Here is a 20099-nt window from a genome sequence, read left to right as displayed (position 1 = left end):
TGGAGGTGTAGAGGGATTGGATATCCATGGTGAAGATGAGGCGTTGGGGGCTGGGGAAACGGAAGTCTTGGAGGAGGTGGAGGGAGTGGGTGGTGTCTCGAATGTATGTGGGGAATTCCTGGACTGGGGGGGATAGGACAGTGTTGAGGTAGGTAGAGATGAGTTTGGTGGGGCAGGAGCATGCTGAGACAATGGGTCGGCCAGGGTGGTCAGGCTTGTGGATATTGGGAAGGAGGTAGAACCGGGCAGTGCGGGGTTCCCGGACTATGAGGTTGGAAGCTGTGGGTGGGAGATCTCCTGACGTGATGAGGTTCTGTATGGTCTGGGAGGTGATGGTTTGGTGATGGGGGGGTGGGGTCACGGTCGAGGGGGCAGTAGGAAGAGGTGTCCTCGAGTTGGCATTTAGCTTCAGCGGCGTAGAGGTCAGTGCGCCTTTAAGGCATTGTCTGAGCTGAGGTGTCACCTGTTCTTAATGATTACAAAGGTCAAATTACAATGATTAAAAACACAGAAATAGAGAACACACACTGGATCATCAACGCCACACTCACAGGAATCCGATTCCCGAGAGAAGTAGAAAAGGATAGCCAACTCCCATTCCTAGACATGATGGTACAGAGAACACCGAACGGAGAATTCACCACAAAGGTACACAGGAAAGCCACACACACAGACCAAGTCCTAAACTATGAAAGTAACCACCCCAACACACACAAACGAAGTTGCATCAGGACATTATTCAAAGAGCCACAACACACTGCAGCACACCTGAACTACAAAAAGAGGAAAAAGAACACCTATACAAGGTATTCGCCAAAAATGGATACCCGCGCAATTTCATCAACAGATGCCTAAGGGAAAGATAACGGAACGAGGACATGCCACAACCCAAAGGTCTAGCCACACTACCATACATCAGGAGCATTTCTGAACTGACAGCCAGACTACTGCGACCACTAGGACTCATAACAGCACACAAACCAACAGCCACACTCAGACAACAACTCACCAGGACAAAGGACCCAATACCCAGCATGAGCAAAACCAACGTAGTGTACAAAATACCACGCAAGGACTGCACAAAACACTACATAGGACAAACAGGAAGACAGCTAACAATCCACATCCATGAACACCAATTAGCCACGAAACGACACGACCAGCTATCCTTAGTAGCCACACATGCAGATGACAAACAACATGAATTCGACTGGGACAACACTACTATTATAGGACAAGCCAAACAGAGAACAGCCAGGGAATTCCTAGAGGCATGGCACTCATCCCCAGATTCAATCAACAAACACATCGACCTGGACCCAATATACCGGCCACTGTAGCGGACAGCTGGAACTGACAACTGGAAGCAGCAGATACAAATCACTATAAACGCCGGAGGAAAGATCACAGAAGCGCTTCACAGGAAGCTCCCAAGCACTGAGGATGTCACCTAGACAGGGGACAAAACGTCCGCAACACAAATTCCCAGCTCGGTGAACAGAACCACGACAATCCCAGTGTGCTCAATACATTGTTTCCGTTCCATGACACTGTGATCTTTTGCTATAAATTCAATGTCCTATAAGCTGCTCCAATAGTTACGTGACGAAGGAGCAGTGCTGCAAAAGCTAGTGCTTCAAATAAATCTGTTGGACTATCCCCATGACTTGTCCTACCTGCCTAGCTCCTTTTCCACCTATCCACTCCACCCTCTCCCCCACTCACCTAGTGTACTCTATGCTACTCTCTCCCCACCCCCACCCTCCTCTAGCTTATCTCTCCACCCTTCAGGCTCTCTGCTTTTATTCCTGATGAAGGGCTTTTGCCCGAAACGTCGATTTCGCTGCTCGTTGGATGCTGCCTGAACTGCTGTGCTCTTCCAGCATCACTGATCCAGAATCTGGTTTCCAGCATCTGCAGTCACTGTTGTTACCTGTTGGACTATAACTTGGTGTTGTGTGATTTTTTAACTTTGAGATAAACAGAGATTGAGACAGATGCAAACACAAAGCAACAGACTGCAGGAGGTAAAGAGAAGGATGATTGGTGAGATGGAGTTGGTAAGAGAGGAGACATGGGAAAAGACCAAAGTAAAAGGCTGTACATACCAGTTCCTAGCCTATTGAGGCTCTGTGTGCAGACATTATTGTGGATTGCTGCAAGAGAGAGGCTGGTTTGAGCCAATAGATGATATTTAGGACCCCTGCAATTGAACAAAAATGAATCAGGAACAATTTGTGAGGAAATGACATTTCGGTAGAGTGCCCTGATTCCCCACTTCTTACCGGCTTCCAGAACCACAAAAACCGTAAATATGTTCAGTCCCAAGAAGCACAGGACTCCCAATGTCGTCGAGAGCATTTCTGTGCCAGCTCTTAGAATGTTATACTGAACAAAACCATGCTGGATATTTCTGATCAATCCCTGCCTCTCCAAATGTAGATTAATAATATATTAGATGAAATAAAGGTCGGGACTTTCAATTATAATTAAATTGTTTTAAACAAAGGAAGGTCCCTAGCTGAAATAATTTCTCTTAAAGGGAGTAATTAGCTTATTCTCGAGAGAAATTGCAATGGGAGCCCTCAGACCCATGGCACACTTGTCTTGTATAATGTGGGAAATCAGCTCCATGTACAGGAACTGTGTTCAGCTCCAGCTACTGACTGACCTGTTTCAGAGCTGGAGCTGTGAGTGGGTTCACTTTGGAATGTCCGTAATGCTGAGAATATTGTGGATAATATCCACGTGGATTTTAGTAAAGCATTTGACAAGGTTCCACATGGCAGTATGGTCAGAAACATTAAAGCCCATGGGATAGTGGGTAATGTGTTAAATTGGATTCAAAGTTGGCTTAGTCAATGGATGCACTTGCAAATGGAAAGCTGTTTCCAGTGGTGTTCTGCAAGTCTCAGTGTTGGGACCCCTGCTGTTATTTTGGACATTAACAGTTTAGACTTGAATGTAATGCACAATTGGGAAATTTGCTGACAACACCAAAATTGGCTAGACAGTGTAGTAGATGGTGTAAATGATATAGATGGATTGGAGAAGTGGGCAGGAAAGTGGCAGATGGAGTTCAACTCTGATAGACATAGGCTGGCATGGTGGTCAGCACTGCTGCCTCACAGTGCCAGGGACTTGGGTCTGATTCCACCCTCAGGTGACTGTGTGTGCTTTGCACATTCCCCCTGCATCTGAGTGGGTTTCCTCTGGGTGCTCCAGTTTCCTCTCACAGTCCAAAGGTATGCAGGTTAGGTGGGTTGTCCATGGAAATTGTGGGATGATAGTGGGGCTGGGGCTGGGTGGGATAATCTCTGGACAACCAGTACTGATGCAACGGATTGAATGGCCTCTTTCCACACTTGAGGATTTCTACGATTCTAGATAGTGCCTTTAGGGAGGTCGGACAAACCCATCTGAATCATGTCTGTTCGTCAGGCAAGGAAACTGCCATCCTTACCTGGTCTGGCCTACAGGTGACTCCTGACCCACAGCAATGTCGTTGGATCTTAACTACGCTCTCAGCAATAAATGCTGTCCTAACCAAAGATACCCAGATCCCATGAATGGATTGGTTGAGTGGGCAGGAAAGTGGCAACTCTGATAAGTGTGAGATAATGCATTGAGGGAAGCCAACAGTAAAAAGGAACGTACAATGAATGGGACTACAGTGAGAGGAGTAGATGAAGTGAAAGATTTTGGTGAGCAAGTACACAGGTTCCTAAAGGTCACATTATAGGTAGATGAGGTTGGAAAGAAGGCATATTGAATGCTCTACCTCACTGGCAGAGGTGTGGAATATAAAAGGAAGGAGATAATGATGGAACCCTATATAACACTAGTGAGGCCACAGCTGGAGTACTGTATGGAGTTCTGGTCACCACATTATAGGAAGGATGCAATTGCTGTTGAGAGAGATTGGAGAAGATTTACTGGAATATTGCTGGGGCTGAAGAACTGTAGCTACGAGGAGAGATTGGAGAGGTTGGGTTTGTTTTCCTTCGAACAGAGAGGGCTCAGAGATAGAGACACAGTGGGCAGGAGGAACTGGTTTCCCTTAGCAGAGAGTTTAAAAACTAGGGGTTATAGATTCAGGCTAAATGGCAGAATAATTCGGGAGACATGTGGAAAACCATGTTTCCATAGAGGGTGTCAGCAATTCACTGGCTGAGTTGGTGGCAGAGGCAGAGGCCCGAAACTCTTTTAGAAAATACTTGGACTCACACCTTAAGTGCTGCAAGTCGCAGGGCTATGGGCTATATGCAGGAAGATGGGATTAGAAAGGGAGTGTGGGTGGCTTTGGGTCAGCATGGACAGGATGGGTAAAATGGCCTCCTTCTGTACTGTATCATTTCTATAGTTCTATGGTTTCATAGTCATTATTTGGCTCTTAGTTCCAGAGCTGAAAATGTGTTGCTGGTTAAAGCACAGCAGGTCAGGCAGCATCCAAGGAACAGGAAATTCAACGCTTCGGGCCAAAGCCCTTCATCAGGAATGAGAAGGGCTCTGGCCCGAAACGTCGAATTTCCTGTTCCTTGGATGCTGCCTGACCTGCTGTGCTTTAACCAGCAACACATTTTCAGCTCTGATCTCCAACATCTGCAGACCTCATTTTTTACTCTTAGTTCCAGATTCCTTATTAAAGTCAAACTCCACCATTTGCAGGATTTAAGCCCTGGTCCCCAGAATATTCTCTCAGTTTCTGGATAGATATCCTAATGAATATAGGATTAGTCCAGGGGACCGGAAGATTGCAAATGTGACACCATTGTTTACGAACGGGGAAACTGCAGAGCTGTCAGTCTGACATCAATAATGGGAAACCTGCTGGAGGTTATCAGAGAGGATAAGGCAAATATACACTCCGAGAAAAATACATGAATGCTAGGCAGTCAGCATAGCTTTGTCAAGGGGCAGGGCACCTCGGACAAATCTAATCGAGTTCTTTGACAAGGTGATCCAGGCAGTGGATGAGGGGAGTGCTGTGGATATTGTATATTTGGGCTTTCAGAAAGGCTTGGTACAATACCACATGGCAGGTTGTTAGCAAATTAGAAATGTTCAATGGGTCATGGGTCATGGCAGAATGGATTCAAAGCTGGCTAAAAGATAGGAAACAGAGAGTCTGCATAGATGGGCATTTCTACATTGGAGTAAAAAATGAGGTCTGCAGATGCTGGAGATCAGAGCTGAAAATGTGTTGCTGGTTAAAGCACAGCAGGTCAGGCAGCATCCAAGGAACAGGAAATTCAACATTTCGGCAAAAGCCCTTCCTGATGAAGGGCTTTTGCCCGAAACGTCGAATTTCCTGTTCCTTGGATGCTCATTTCTCACATTGGAGACATGGTGTTCTCCAGGGATTGGTGTTGGGACCTTTTCTGATTTATATAAACAATTTGGAGATGGGTGGTGAGGGCAAGATCTCTAAATTTACACATGGTAGGAACCATAGTGAATTCTGAGGAGATGACATGGTGGCCAAATGGACAGACACCTGGCAGATGAGTTTCAACGCACAGAAATGTGCATTTTAGGATAAGACATTGGAAAGACAATTCAGGCCCCAATGGTCCAGCTTTGAGGGGAGAATAGGATTGGAGGGACCTTGGGGCTTATATCCATGATTCTCTTATGGTGGCCAGGCAAGTTGTAACAGTTCGAGTCCAAGATGGCGGCAGCGGATGACAGTCCACCTGTTCTTCTTTTTTTGTTTCTCTTTTATTTCCCTGTTAGTGTTTTTCCAGCCTCCAGTGTCTCCCAGCATGATAGACTCCCGGGGTGACCTCCCAGCCTAGCGTGGCATCCTTGGCCCAGTGTGGCAGGTTGAAGCCATCACCCATGATCGTGGCCTGGTCTGTAGCCAGGGCCTGATGTGGACTGGAGGCATGGTGCCAGGTTGGTCTGGGTTGGAAGACCATGGTTCTGCACTTCTACTTCTGCAATACAGGACATTTTATTTTCTCTAATCTCAAAGAGGCGCCCTTGGACTAAGACAGCCCTGGAAGGAAAACCTGAGGATGACAAAACCAGATGAGAAGTTTAAGTGGTAAGGATAACATGAAGAATATTACAAGGGAGAGAGAGGGATTAAGTGAGTGGACAATGGAATATTATGTGAGGTTCTGCACTTTGTCAGGAAGAATAACTGGAGAAGTGGAGAAAATGCAGAATGCTGCAAAGCAAAAGGATCTGGGAGTCCTTATCCACAAATCTCAAAATGTTGGCTGCATCCAGTTCAGAGGAAAATAGAGAATACAAATGGAATGTCAGTCTTTATTTCAAAGAAATTAGAATATAAACATAGGGAGATTCTGCCATTCATACCACAACTTGCATATTGTGAACCGTTTTTGTCTCCTTATCTATGGAAAGATATACTTGTTATATACTGGAAACAAGCTAGGCTGATGGTCACCAGGCTGATGGTCACCAGGCTGAGGATGGTCACCAGGCTGATGATGGTCACCAGGCTGAGGATGGTCACCAGGCTGATGGTCACCAGGCTGATGGTCACCAGGCTGAGGATGGTCACCAGGCTGAGGATGGTCACCAGGCTGATGGTCACCAGGCTGAGGATGGTCACCAGGCTGAGGATGGTCACCAGGCTGAGGATGGTCACCAGGCTGATGGTCACCAGGCTGAGGATGGTCACCAGGCTGAGGATGGTCACCAGGCTGATGGTCACCAGGCTGAGGATGGTCACCAGGCTGAGGATGGTCACCAGGCTGATGTGGAGGGATTGTCTTATGAGGAGAGATTGAGGAGATTGAGCCCTGTATTCGTTGTAATTTGGAAAAAAGACAAGTGACCTTAAGGAAACGTATAATACCTTAGGGACTTGACAGGGTAGATGTGGAAAGGTCGTTTCCCCTTGTGGGAGAGTTGGGGAGCATCTCAAAATAATGGGGTCACCACTTTAAAACAATTGAGGGATATCTTCTCTCAGACGGCAGTGACTTTGTGAAATTCTTGATGACTGAAGGTTGTCGAGGCTGGGTCTTTAAATATGTTCAAGACTGAGACAGGCAGATTTTTAAAAATCAATAATGGAACTAAGATTTCTGGGGAAATGGCAGGCAAGTGGAGTTAAAGGTTATCAGATCAGCCATTTGAGTGACATGGCAAATTCAATGGGCTGAATGGCTTACTCATGTTCCTTCATCTTCTGGACTCAAAGAAGAAGATCAAAGAAAATTTACAAGGCAAAAGTGGGTACTGCAGATGCTGGAAATCAGCGTCAGAGTGGCGCTGGAAAAGCTCAGCAGGTCAGGCAGCATCCGAGGAACAGGAAAATCAACATTTCAGGCAAAAGCCCTTCATCAGGCCAAGAACAGGCCCTTCAGCCCTCCAACCCTGAGCCAATACAAATCCACTGTCTAAACCTATCGCCCAATGCCTAAGCTTCTCAAGGTAGGGGTCTGGGGCATTTTTGAAAATTACTGCAAAGGCAACATTTTGTTACTCATCTCCAAATACAATTGAAATGGAGCTGAGATGTTCTTGGGGAGAGCTGGTGTCACACTAGATGGCCTGTGCTGCTTCATTTCATGGTGTAACATTTTATGATTCACTGGAGAACGTACTCCACAGCTACAGCTGGTAATACGACAGGACCGCTCCCACCATCCACCATGACACTCTCTCCAGTGCTATCAAGGCTGGTTCGAATCTTCTTCCCCGTTGAGCGTCCAAGGGAAGTGCTGAGTTTGTTGGCAAGTTTTTTTGGCGCACTGGCCATCGAGAAATCCTCTTCTACACAACAACTGTAAATCTCCAACTTCATTTCAAAATCAGGCCCAACATTGGAGCTACAATAGAAAATAATCAAATTAAAAAATGGCAAACTTTTACTTTAACAGAAGGAGAGAGTCACAGAGACAGGAGGAGAATCTGACCAAGGCATGAAGACTGAGATATGGTGAGAGACCAACAGAGAGACGGAAGGAGGGAGAAACAGAGACAGAGGCAGTTTGAGGGGGAGAGCCAGCTAAGTCAAAAACAAAGTCTTAGAGAGAATGGTAAGGGATAAGATTTATGAACATCTGGGTAGGAATAACGTGATCAAGGATAGTCAGCATGGTTTTGTGAAGGGCAGGTCGTGCCTCACAAACCTTATTGAGTTCTTTGAGAAGGTGACTAAGGAAGTGGATGAGGGTAAAGCAGTAGATGTTGTGTATATGGATTTTAGTAAGGCGTTCGATAAGGTTCCCCATGGTAGGCTACTGCTAAAACTACGGAGGTATGGCATTGAGGATACATTAGAGGTTTGGATTAGGAATTGGCTGGCTGGAAGGAGACAGAGGGTAGTAGTTGATGGACTATGTTCATCTTGGAGTGCAGTTACTAGCGGTGTACCACAAGGATCTGTTTTGGGACCATTGCTGTTTGTCATCTTTATAAATGATCTAGAGGAGGGGCTTGAAAGCTGGGTAAGCAAGTTTGTGGATGACACAAAAGTCGGTGGAGTTGTGGATAGTGAGGAAGGATGTGGCAGGTTACAGCGGGATATAGATAAGTTGCAGAGCTGGGCAGAAAGGTGGCGAATGGAGTTCAATGTAGCTAAGTGTGAAGTCATTCACTTTGGTAGGAGTAACAAGAAGATGGATTACTGGGCTAATGGTAGGCTACTTGGTAGTGTGGATGAGCAGAGGGATCTTGGTGTCCATGTACACAGATCTCTGAAAGTTGCCACCCAGGTAAATAGTGCTGTGAAGAAGGCATATGGTGTACTGGGCTTTATTGGTAGAGGAATTGAGTTCCGGAGTCCTGAGGTCATGTTGCAGTTGTATAAGACTCTGGTGCGGCCTCATCTGGAGTATTGTGTGCAGTTTTGGTCGCCATACTATAGGAAGGATGTGGAAGCTTTAGAACGAGTGCAGAGGAGGTTTACCAGGATGTTGCATGGCATGGTAGGAAGATTGTATGAGGAAAGGCTGAGGCACTTGGGGCTGTTTTCATTGGAGAAAAGAAGGTTTAGGGGAGATTTGATAGAGGTGTACAAGATGATTAGGGGTTTAGATAGGGTCGACACTGAGAACCTTTTACCGCTAATGGAGTCAGGTGTTACTAGGGGACACAGCTTTAAATTAAGGGGTGGTAGGTATAGGACAGATGTTAGGGGTAGATTCTTTACACAGCGGGTTGTGAGTTCATGGAATGCCCTGCCAGTAGCAGTGGTGAACTCTCCCTCTTTATGGTCATTTAAGCGGGCATTGGATAGGCATTTGGAAGTTATTGGGCTAGTGTAGGTTGGGTAGGATTCGGTCGGCGCTACATCGAGGGCCGAAGGGCCTGTACTGCGCTGTATCTTTCTATGTTCTATGTTCTATATTCCATTTGTTGTGGTTCTGTTCGCCGAGCTGGGAATTTGTGTTGCAGACGTTTCGTCCCCTGTCTAGGTGACATCCTCAGTGCTTGGGAGCCTCCTGTGAAGCGCTTCTGTGATCTTTCCTCCGGCGTTTATAGTGATTTGACCCACGAGCCAGAGACACAGCCAGACAGAATGGATTCAGGATGATCCAGGTAATGATTACAGACGCTCACAACAGACTTCACAAATACAGACAAGAAATTGCGCGCCAAAAATCGTTAATTTCAAAAACCACCAATCAGGAATGGACCCGGACCATAGAACAGGCCATGGTACACAACAGGACAACACACCGCAAAAAAACGGCACTAAAAGAAAAAATGGCCAAACTAACACACAACGAAGAGGACACCACAACACACACCTGGGTTAAAAACCTCTCCCACAGACAGCTCACAGACATGGAAAGAACTACACTGGCCAAGGGACTCAACTACAACCACAGGGACGCCAAGACAGCAGACTTCCTAGCAGCACTAGAATGCACACTCAGGAACAATGGACTGACAGAAGAGACACAACAAACAGTGAGACAAACTGTTGTACCTATGATGATAAGAAAAAGACAAACACATAACCTCAACACCAAGGAGAGGGAAGCACTAAAATCACTAAGAAACGATAAGAACATAATCATACTACCAGCAGACAAAGGCAGAATGACGGTCATCCTGGACAAAGCAGAGTACATCCAAAAGGCACAACAACTACTTGCAGATACCAACACCTACCAAAAGAGGGAGTCTGACCCCACCCCACAGCTCACCAATAGGATAAACAACACACTGAGGAACCTACAAAAAAACGGACAGATAACCAGGTCTGACCTACAGAGAATGAAACCGGAAAGCAACAACACCCCCAGATTCTATGGAGTACCTAAAGTGCACAAACCAGACATCCCACTCAGACCCATAGTATCACTACCAGGGACACCATCACACAAACTGGCTAAAGAACTACAGCAGAAACTGAAACACCTGATCAGCGGATCCAAACACTCTATACAGTCAACACAGGAATTCTTGGACATCATCAGAAATATACACATAGACAAGGAAGAAACTATGGTCTCATTCAATGTAATGGCACTGTTCACCTCTATCGACAAAACCCTAGCCAGAGAAACAATATCCAACCTGCTGGACATACAGGACAGACAACAGGACATTGAAACTATTAACAAAGACGGCATACTCAAACTACTGGACCTGTGCCTCACAACACACTTCACATTCAACAACCAAATATATGAACAAATCAACGGCACACCCATGGGCACACCGATCTCCGGACTCATAGCAGAAGCGGTAATGCAAAGGTTAGAACAAACAGTCTTACCGCAAATTCAACCCAAACTCTGGGTCAGATATGTAAATGACACCTTTGCAATAATTAAAAACACAGAAATAGAGAACACACACCGGATCATCAACGCCAGACTCACAGGAATCCGATTCACTAGAGAGGAAGAAAAGGACAACCAGCTCCCATTCCTAGACGTGATGGTACAGAGAACACCAAACGGAGAATTCCTCACGAAGGTATACAGGAAAGCCACACACACAGACCAAGTCCTGAACTACGAAAGCAACCACCTCAACACACATAAAAGAAATTGCATCAAGACACTATTCAAAAGGGCCACAATACACTGCAGTACACCAGAACTGCAAAACGAGTAAGAACACCTATACAATGTATTCACCAAAAACGATACCCACGCAATTTCATCAACAGATGCCTAAGGCAAAGATAACGGAGGACATGCCACAACCCAAAGGACTAGCCACACTACCATACATCAGGAGCATTTCTGAACTGACAGCCAGACTACTGCGACCACTAGGACTCATAACAGCACACAAACCAACAGTCACTCTCAGACAACAACTCACCAGGACAAAGGACCCGATACCCAGCATGAGCAAAACCAATGTAGTGTACAAAATCCCATGCAAGGACTGCACAAAACACTACATAGGACAAACAGGAAGACAGCTAACAACCCGCATCCATGAACACCAACTAGCCACGAAATGACACGACCAGCTATCCTTAGTAGCCAACACGCAGATGGCAAGCAACATGAATTCGACTGGGACAACACTCCTATTATAGGACAAGCCAAACAGAGAACAGCCAGGGAATTCCTAGAGGCATGGCACTCATCCACAGATTCAATCAATAAGCACATCGACCTGGACCCAATATACCGGCCACTGCAACGGACAGCTGGAACTGACAACCGGAAGCGGCAGAGACAAACCACTATAAATTCCGGAGGAAACATCACAGAAACATAACAGAGACATGGGTTTCTCAGGGGCAGGAATGGTTGCTGGATGTTCCAGGATTTAGAGCATTTAAAAAGAATAGGGAGGGGGGATAAAGAGGAGGGGGTGCAGTACTACTAATCAGAGAGGGTATCACAGCTACAGAAGCTTCCGTTGTCGAGGAAGACCTGCCTACCGAGTCAGTATGGGTGGAGGATATTTAATTGGGGAAGAGGAAACTATGATGCGATTAGACATGAGTTAGGAAGCATGGATTGGGAGCAATTGTTCCATGGTAAAGACACTATAGACATGTGGAGACTGTTTAAGGAATAGTTGTTGCGAGTGATGAATAAATATGTCCCTCTGAGACAGGCAAGAAGTGGTAAGATAAAGGAGCCTTAGATGACGAGAGCGGTGGAGCTTCTCATCAAAAGGAAGAAGGTAGCTTACATAAGGTGGAGGAAGCTAGGGTCAAGCTCAGCTCTAGAGGATTACAGGCAGGCGAGGAAGGAGCTTAAAAATGGTCTGAGGAGAGCCAGGAGGGGGCACGAGAAAGGCTTGGCAGAACGGATTAGGGAGAACATAAATACATTTTACACTTATGTGAGGAATAAGAGAACGGTCAAAGAAAGAGTAGGGCTGATCAGGGATAGCATAGGGAATTTGTGTGTGGAGTCTGAGGATGTAGGGGAACCCTAAATGAGTTTTTTGCTTCTGTCTTTACAAAAGAAACAAACTTTGTAGTGAATGAAACCTTTGAAGAGCAGGTGTGCATGCTGAAATGGATAGAGATAGAGGAAGCTGATGTGCTGAAAGTTTTGTCAAACATTAAGATTGACAAGTCGCCAGGCCTGGACCAGATTTGTCCTCGGCTGCTTTGGGAAACGAGAAATGTAATTGCTTCATCACTTGCGAAGATCTTTTCATCCTCGCTCTCCACTGGAGTCGTACCTGAGGACTGGAGAGAGGCAAATGTAATTCCTCTCTTCAGGAAAGGAAATAGGGAAATCCCCAGCAATTACAGACCAGTAAGTCTCACGTCTGTCGTCTGCAAGGTGTTAGAAAGGATTCTGAAGGATAGGAATTATGACCATCTGGAAGAGCATGGCTTGATTAAATGCAGTCAGCACGGCTTTGTGAGGGGCAGGTCATGCCTCACAAACCTTATCGAGTTCTTTGAGGATGTGACTAGAAAAGTTGATGAGGGTCAAGCTGTGGATGTGGTGTGTATGGAATTCAACAAGGCATTTGATAAGGTTCCCCATGGCAGGCTCATTCAGAAGGTCAGGAGGAATGGGATTCAGGGGAACATAGCTGTCTGGATACAGAATTGGCTGGCCAACAGAAGACAGCGAGTGGTAGTAGAAGGAAAATATTCTGCCTGGAAGTCTGCGGTGAGTGGTGTTCCACAGGGCTCTGTCCTTGGGCCTCTACTGTTTGTAATTTTTATTAATGACTTGGATGAGGGGATTGAAGGATGGGTCAGCAAGTTTGCAGATGACACAAAGGTTGGAGGTGTCGTTGACAGTATACAGGGCTGTTGTAGGCTGCAGCGGGACATTGACAGGATGCAGAGATGGGCTGAGAGGTGGCAGATGGAGTTCAACCTGGATAAATGCGAGGTGATGCATTTTGGAAGGTCGAATTTGAAAGCTGAGTACAGGATTAAGGATAGGATTCTTGGCAGTGTGGAGGAACAGAGGGATCTTGGGGTGCAGGTACACAAAACCCTTAAAATGGCCACCCAAGTGGACAGGGTTGTTAAGAAAGCATATAGTGTTTTGGCTTTCATTAACAGGGGGATTGAGTTTAAGAGTCGTGAGATCTTGTTGCAGCTCTATAAAACTTTGGTTAGACCGCACTTGGAATACTGTGTCCAGTTCTGGTTGCTCTATTATAGGAAAGATGTGGATGCTTTGGAGAGGGATCAGAGGAGGTTTACCAGGATGCTGCCTGGACTGGAGGGCTTATCTTATGAGGAGAGGTTGACTGAGCTCGGACTTTTTTCATTGGAGAAAAGGAGGAGGAGAGGGGACCTAATTGAGGTAAACAAGATAATGAGAGGCATAGCTAGAGTCAATAGCCAGAGACAATTTCCCAGGGCAGAAATGACCAACACGAGGGGTCATAGCTTTCAGCTGGTTGGAGGAAAGTATCAAGGGGATGTCAGAGGCGGGTTCTTTACACAGAGAGTTGTGAGAGCATGGAATGCGTTGCTAGCAGCAGTTGTGGAGGCAGGGTCATTGGGACATTTAAGAGACTCCTGGACATGCATATGATCACAGAAATGTGAGGGTGCATACATGAGGGTCAGTGGTCAGCACAACATCGTGGGCTGAAGGGCCTGTTCTGTGCTGTACTGTTCTATGTTCTATGTTCTAAATTCCCAGCTCGGCGAACAGAACCACAACAATGAGCACCCGTGCTACAAATTTTCTCACAAACTTTGAACATATTCCATTTACATAATGCCCCCAACAGTGAAATGCCTTAATTTACTTCACAGCTGTATCAATAAACACAATCTTGTATCGCACAGAAACTGGCTGTTCAGCAACAGTCTACATTTGGGTCGCATTCAACATATGTCCCCAAAACTGTCCTGACGAGATTACTTACAATGTGGGTACAGGCCCTTCAGCCCAACAAGTCCACACCGACCCGCCGAAGCGCAACACTACGGGCAATTTAGCATGGCCAATTCACCTGACCCGCACATCTTTGGACTGTGGGAGGAAACCGGAGCACCCGGAGGAAACCCACACAGACACGGGGAGAATGTGCAAACTCCACACAGTCTGTCGCCTGAGGCGGGAATTGAACCCAGGTCTCTGGCGTTGTGAGGCAGCAGTGCTAACCACGGTGCCACCGTGCCACACCATTCCCTTCTCCCACAACTTCCTATCAAAAGTATTGATATCATTTGCTTTAGTCACTTTGTGTGGAAATGGTTTCCCCATTGCCCCCACTCTCTGATTGAGGAGATTTCTCCTGCAGTCTCCTGATAGGTTATCACCTCATCGGAGACCAAAATGATCATTCCCTTATTGTGAGGCTCTGTCCAGTGTTCCTGACTTCCCAATAAAGGGAAATAGCCAATCAGTAACTACATTACCAGTTCTTTTAGAATCCAGAATGGGCATGTATGAGAACTATAGAGTCATAGAGAGGTACAGCACAGAAACAGATGCAATCCATCCATGCCGACCAGATATCCTAATCTAATCTAGTCCCACCTGCCAGCACCCAGCCCATATCCCTCTAAACCCTTCCTGTTCATATACCCATCCAGATACCTTTTAATCGTAATTGTACCAGCCTCCACCACATCCTCTGGCAGCTCATTCCATACACGTACCACCCTCTGTGTGAAAACATTGCCCCTTAGGTCTCTTTTATATCTTTCTCCTCTCACCCTAAACCTATGCCCTCTAGTTCTGGATTCCTCCACTCCAGGGAAAAGACCTTACCTATTTACCCTATCCATGTCCCTCATGATTTTATAAACATGTACAAGTTCACACCTCAGCCTCTGATGCTCCAGGGAAAACAGCCCCAGCTGTTCAACCTCTCCCTATAGTTCAAACCCTCCAAACCTGACAACATCCTTGTAAATCTTTTCTGAACCCTTTCAAGTTCCACAATATCCTTCCTCTCGGAGGGAGACCAGAACTGCATACAGTATTCTTAAAATGGCTGAACCAACATCAGGGAATTTGGTACTAAATTAAACTCTGGACAAGATATAAAGTTTCAGAATGTTTTTCCCTTCAGGTGGATTATCTTTAAGTGTGGGTTGCGATAGTAAATTCCATTTAAAAAGTTTGACAATTTGTTTTTCAAATTTATCCAAAGGAATTTGGAGGATTATGATCAGTCTCATCCCACTTCACCACGTACCTGAAACAGGGATTTTGAGAGTCCATAATAGATAGGGTTACCTTCTCCATGGTCATCCTCTCTTTTGGAGTGTGTTTAATTTGTTGGAGGAGTGTTCTGTTGGTCTTTCTATCACTGACCCTCTCCACCCCACCTTTTGAAGTAGGACAGGACCGATACCAGTCACGAACATGAATTGCTGCTTAAACAGGCTCAGTGATATTTCGACAACGTCGTTGATGAAGATGAGGGAAGGTCATTGATGAAGCAGCTAAAGATGGTTGGCCCTAGGACACCCCCCTGAGGGACTCCTGCAGAGATGTCCTGGAGCTGAGATGACTGATCTCCAACAACCACAACCATCTTCCAGCTGAGCTGGAAGTTTGGAACTAGGGTGAGGTGGGGGAAGGGGAAATGAGGAAACTGTTGAAGTCCACATTGATGCCCTGGGGTTGAACTGTTCCGAGGCAGAAGATGAGGCGTTCTTCCTCCAGGCGTCTGGTGGAGAGGGAGCGGCGGTGAAGGAGGCCCAGGACCTCCATGTCCTCGGCAGAGTGGGAGGGGGAGTTGAAATGTTGGGCCACGGGGCGGTGTGGTTGATTGGTGCAGGTGTCTCGGAAATGTTCCCTAAAGCGCTCTGCTAGGAGGCACCCAGTCTCCCCAAAGTAGAGGAGACCGCATCGGGAGTAACGGACACAATAAATGATATTAGTGGATGTGCAGGTAAAACTCTGATGGATGTGGAAGGCTCCTTTAGGGCCTTGGATAGAGGTGAGGGAGAAGGTGTGGGCATAGGTTTTACAGTCCCTGTGGTGGCAGGGGAAGGTGCCAGGATGGGAGGGTGGGTTGTAGGGGGGTGTGGACCTGACCAGGTAGTCACGGAGGGAACGGTCTTTGCGGAAGGCGGAAAGGGGTGAGGAGGGAAATATATCCCTGGTGGTGGGGTCTGTTTGGAGGTGGCGGAAATGTCGGCAGATGATTTGGTTTATGCGAAGGTTGGTAGGGTGGAAGGTGAGCGCCAGGGGCATTCTGTCCTTGATATGGTTGGAGGGGTGGGGTCTGAGGGCGGAGGTGCGGGATGTAGACGAGATGTGTTGGAGGGCATCTTTAACCACGTGGGAAGGGAAATTGTGGTCTCTAAAGAAGGAGGCCATCTGGTGTGTTCTATGGTGGAACTGGTCCTCCTGGGAGCAGATGCGGCGGAGGCGGAGGAATTGGGAATATGGGATGGCATTTTTGCAGGAGATAGGGTGGGAAGAGGTGTAATCCAGGTAGCTGTGGGAGTCGGTGGGTTTGTAAAAACTGTCAGTGTCAAGTCGGTCATCATTAATGGAGATGGAGAGGTCCAGGAATGGGAGGGAGGTATCAGAGACGGTCCAGGTAAATTTAACGTCAGGGTGGAATGTGTTGGTGAAGTTGATGAATTGCTCAACCTCCTCGTAGGAGCACGAGGTGGCGCCAATGCACTTATCAAAGTCAGGAGCTGAGTGGCCCTGACATGTCTGACCGCTGAGCAGTTGTCGTGCTGACATTTGGTACTCATTTGCATCAGAACATTGCAAGCTGAAACATCTCATGATTTCCCATTGGGCTACAGTCTCAGAGTCATACAGCACAGAAACAGACCCTTCGGTCCAACTCACCCATGCTGACCAGACATCCCAATCTGATCCAGTCCCCTTTGCCAGGATTTGGCCCATATCCCTCTAAATCTTTCATATTAATATACAGATTGCTGGCAAATTGGACTCGATTAGGTTATGATATCTGGTCAGCATGGACAAGTTGGACCGAAGGGTCTGTTTCCCTGCTCTTTGACCCTAAATCCGTTCTGCACTCTCAAGTTTAACAACATCCTTTCTTAGAGGGATGACCAGAATTGTACGCAGTATTCCCGTACAGCCACAACATGACCTCCCATCCTCAATGCTGTGACCAATACAGGCATGCCAAATGTCTTCTTCACTATTTTATATGTGACTCCACTTTCAAGGAACTATGAACCTGTACCCCAAGGTCTTTTTGTTCAGCAACACTCCCCAGGACCTTACCCTTCAGTGGATAAGTCCTGCCCTGATCTGCCTTTCCAACATGCAGCATCCTCACATTGATTGAAATTCAACTCTACTCTGAGGTAGCCTTCTTCGTTATCCACGACACCGACAATTTTGGTGTCATCTGCAAACTTACTAACCAGGCCTTCTATATTCACATTGGAATTATTTATGTAAATGACAAAAAGCAGTGGACCCAGCACCAATCCTTTTTGTGGCAAGGTCTTCATCAGTGTTTTAGCTTTGCAGATGTTGGTAGCAGTCTAGTTGTTTATTCATTCACGGGATGGGGGCATTGCTGGCCAGAGCAACAGTTATTGCCCATCTCCTATTACCCAGAGGGCAGCTAAGCGTCCCACTTTGCTGTGGGTCTGGACTCACACATAGGTCAGACCAGGTGAGGATGGCAGATTCCCTTCCTTAAAGGACATTAGAGAACTAGATGGGCTTTTACTAACAATCAACAATGATTTCATGGTCAGCACTAGACTCTTTGTTCCAGACTATTATTTGAATTCAAATGACATGGCAGGATTTGACACAGGTCCCCAGAACCTTACTGGGTCTCTGACATAATAGTCTAGTGATAATACCACTAGGCTGTTGCTTACCTTAGTCAGGTTCCTTTGCTTTTAACAACACACTCTTGGCAACATTTAGTATTGAATCAGTCTAAAAGGTCTTTCCTTTACTCTAAGGCTGTGCTCTCGAGTGCTAGTCTCTCCTACCAATGGAAACATCTTCCCAACCTTCACTCTGTCCACGCCATTCAGTCTTCTGTATGCTTCAATTAGATTTGCCCCTCATCTCTATTTCCCCCTCACCTCATTCTAAACTCCATCAAGTATAAACCCAGAGTTCCTCATGTGTTCAGCTTTTCATTCCAGGGCCCATTCTCATGAACCTCCTCTGAACACGCTCCAGAGCCAGAACATCCTTCCTGAGATATGGGGCCCAAAACTGCACACAATACTCCAAATATTCTGACCAGAGCCTTATACAGCCTCAGAAGTATATCCCTGCTTTTAAATTCAAATCTTCTCAAAATAAATGCCATAATTGCATTTGCCTTCCAAACTTTTGACTCAACCTGCAAGTTTATCTTGAGAGAGTCCTGGACTAGAACTCCCAAGTCTCTGTGCACTTCAGACTTCTGAATTTTCTGGATGTAGGTTTGCTCACTGAGCTGGAAGGTTTATTTCCAGATGTTTTGTCACTATTCTAGGTAACATCTTTAGTGGGCCTCTGGACGAAGCACTGCTGATGATTCCTGGTTTCTATTTATATATTTGGGTTTCCTTGGGTTGGTGATGTCATTTCCCATGATGATGTCATGTCCTGTTCTTTTTCTCGGGTGGTGGTAAATGGGGTACAAGTCAATATGATTGTTGATAGTTCCGGTTGGAATGCCATGCTTCTAGTTATTCTTGTCTCTGTTTGGCTTGCCCTAGGATGGATGTGTTGTCCCAGTCGAAGTGGTATCCTTCCTCATCCATATGTGAGGATACTGGTGAACGAGGGTAGTGTCTTTTTGTGGCTAGCTGGTGTTCATGTACCCTGGTGGCTAGTTTTCTGCCTGTTTGTCCGATGTAGTGTTTGTTACAGTCCTTGCACAGTATTTTGTAAATGACATTAGTTTTGCTTGTTGTCTGTATGGGGTCTTTCAGGTTCATCACCAAAGGAAATGACATCACCAATCCAAAGAAACCCAAGTCTCAAAATGAACCTTCCAGCTCAGTGAGCAAACCTACATCCAGAACCTCAACCTGAGCTACAAATCTTCTCAAAACTTCTAAATTTTCTCCCCATTTAGAAAATAGTTCATGCTTCTCACCTTCTAACCAAAGTGCACGAACTCTCAATTTCCCATGTTGTAGTCGATCTGCCATTTTGCCCACTCTCCTAACCCTGTCCAAATCCTTCTGCAGCCTCCCCACCTCCTCAATGGTACTTGTCCCTCTACCTACCTACTGCCAAGCTTCTATCCATGCTAACACCTTTCCTCTAACACCCTGGGCCCTTATCTTACCCAGCAGCCTCTTGCGTGGTACTTCTCAAGGCCTTGTTGAAGTCCACGTAGATACCATCCATTGACTCTCCTTGGTCTGACCTGCTCATTACTTCCTCAAAGAACTCTAGCAGATTTGTCAGGCATGACCTCCCTTTGATGGAATCATGTTGACTTTGCCTTATTTAACCTCCTTGCAAGTATTCAGAAATCTCATCCTTCACAATGGATTCTGGGATCTTATCCACAACCAGGGATAGGTTAATCAGTCTGTAATTTTCTGTCTTTTGCCTTACTCCCTTTTTAACGTCGGCATCACGTTTTCGATTTTCCAGTCCTTTGGGACTCTTCCCTGATTCTAGCAATTCCTGAAAGATCACCACTAACACCTCCTCTATCTCTTCAGCTATCTCCCATAGAACTCTGGGGTGTAGTCCATCTGGTCCAGGTGATTTATCCACCTTCAGGCCATTCAGTTTTTCTAGCATGTTCTCTTTGATGATAGC

General features: G+C 46.2%; 1 protein-coding gene across 4 annotated transcripts in view; it reads right to left on the bottom strand.

Moving 5' to 3' along the window:
• The window catches only part of LOC132817393 (rhotekin-like), a 146141-nt gene that overhangs the window by 68833 nt on the left and 57209 nt on the right, over positions 1-20099 (bottom strand). For all 4 annotated transcript variants that reach the window (XR_009644876.1, XM_060827834.1, XM_060827825.1 and 1 more), the window contains exons 6-7: positions 7587-7811; positions 2109-2203 (exon numbers count right to left, since the gene is read on the bottom strand). Coding sequence is in view for 3 of the 4 variants with exons in the window: in XM_060827834.1 (XP_060683817.1) it covers positions 2109-2203; positions 7587-7811 (320 nt within the window). In the remaining variant the exon portion in view is untranslated. The remainder of the gene's footprint in view (positions 1-2108; positions 2204-7586; positions 7812-20099) is intronic.

The sequence above is a fragment of the Hemiscyllium ocellatum genome, chromosome 1, assembly GCF_020745735.1.
Source record: "Hemiscyllium ocellatum isolate sHemOce1 chromosome 1, sHemOce1.pat.X.cur, whole genome shotgun sequence".
Lineage (NCBI taxonomy): Eukaryota > Metazoa > Chordata > Chondrichthyes > Orectolobiformes > Hemiscylliidae > Hemiscyllium > Hemiscyllium ocellatum.
This window is presented reverse-complemented; position numbering and strand designations above follow the sequence as displayed.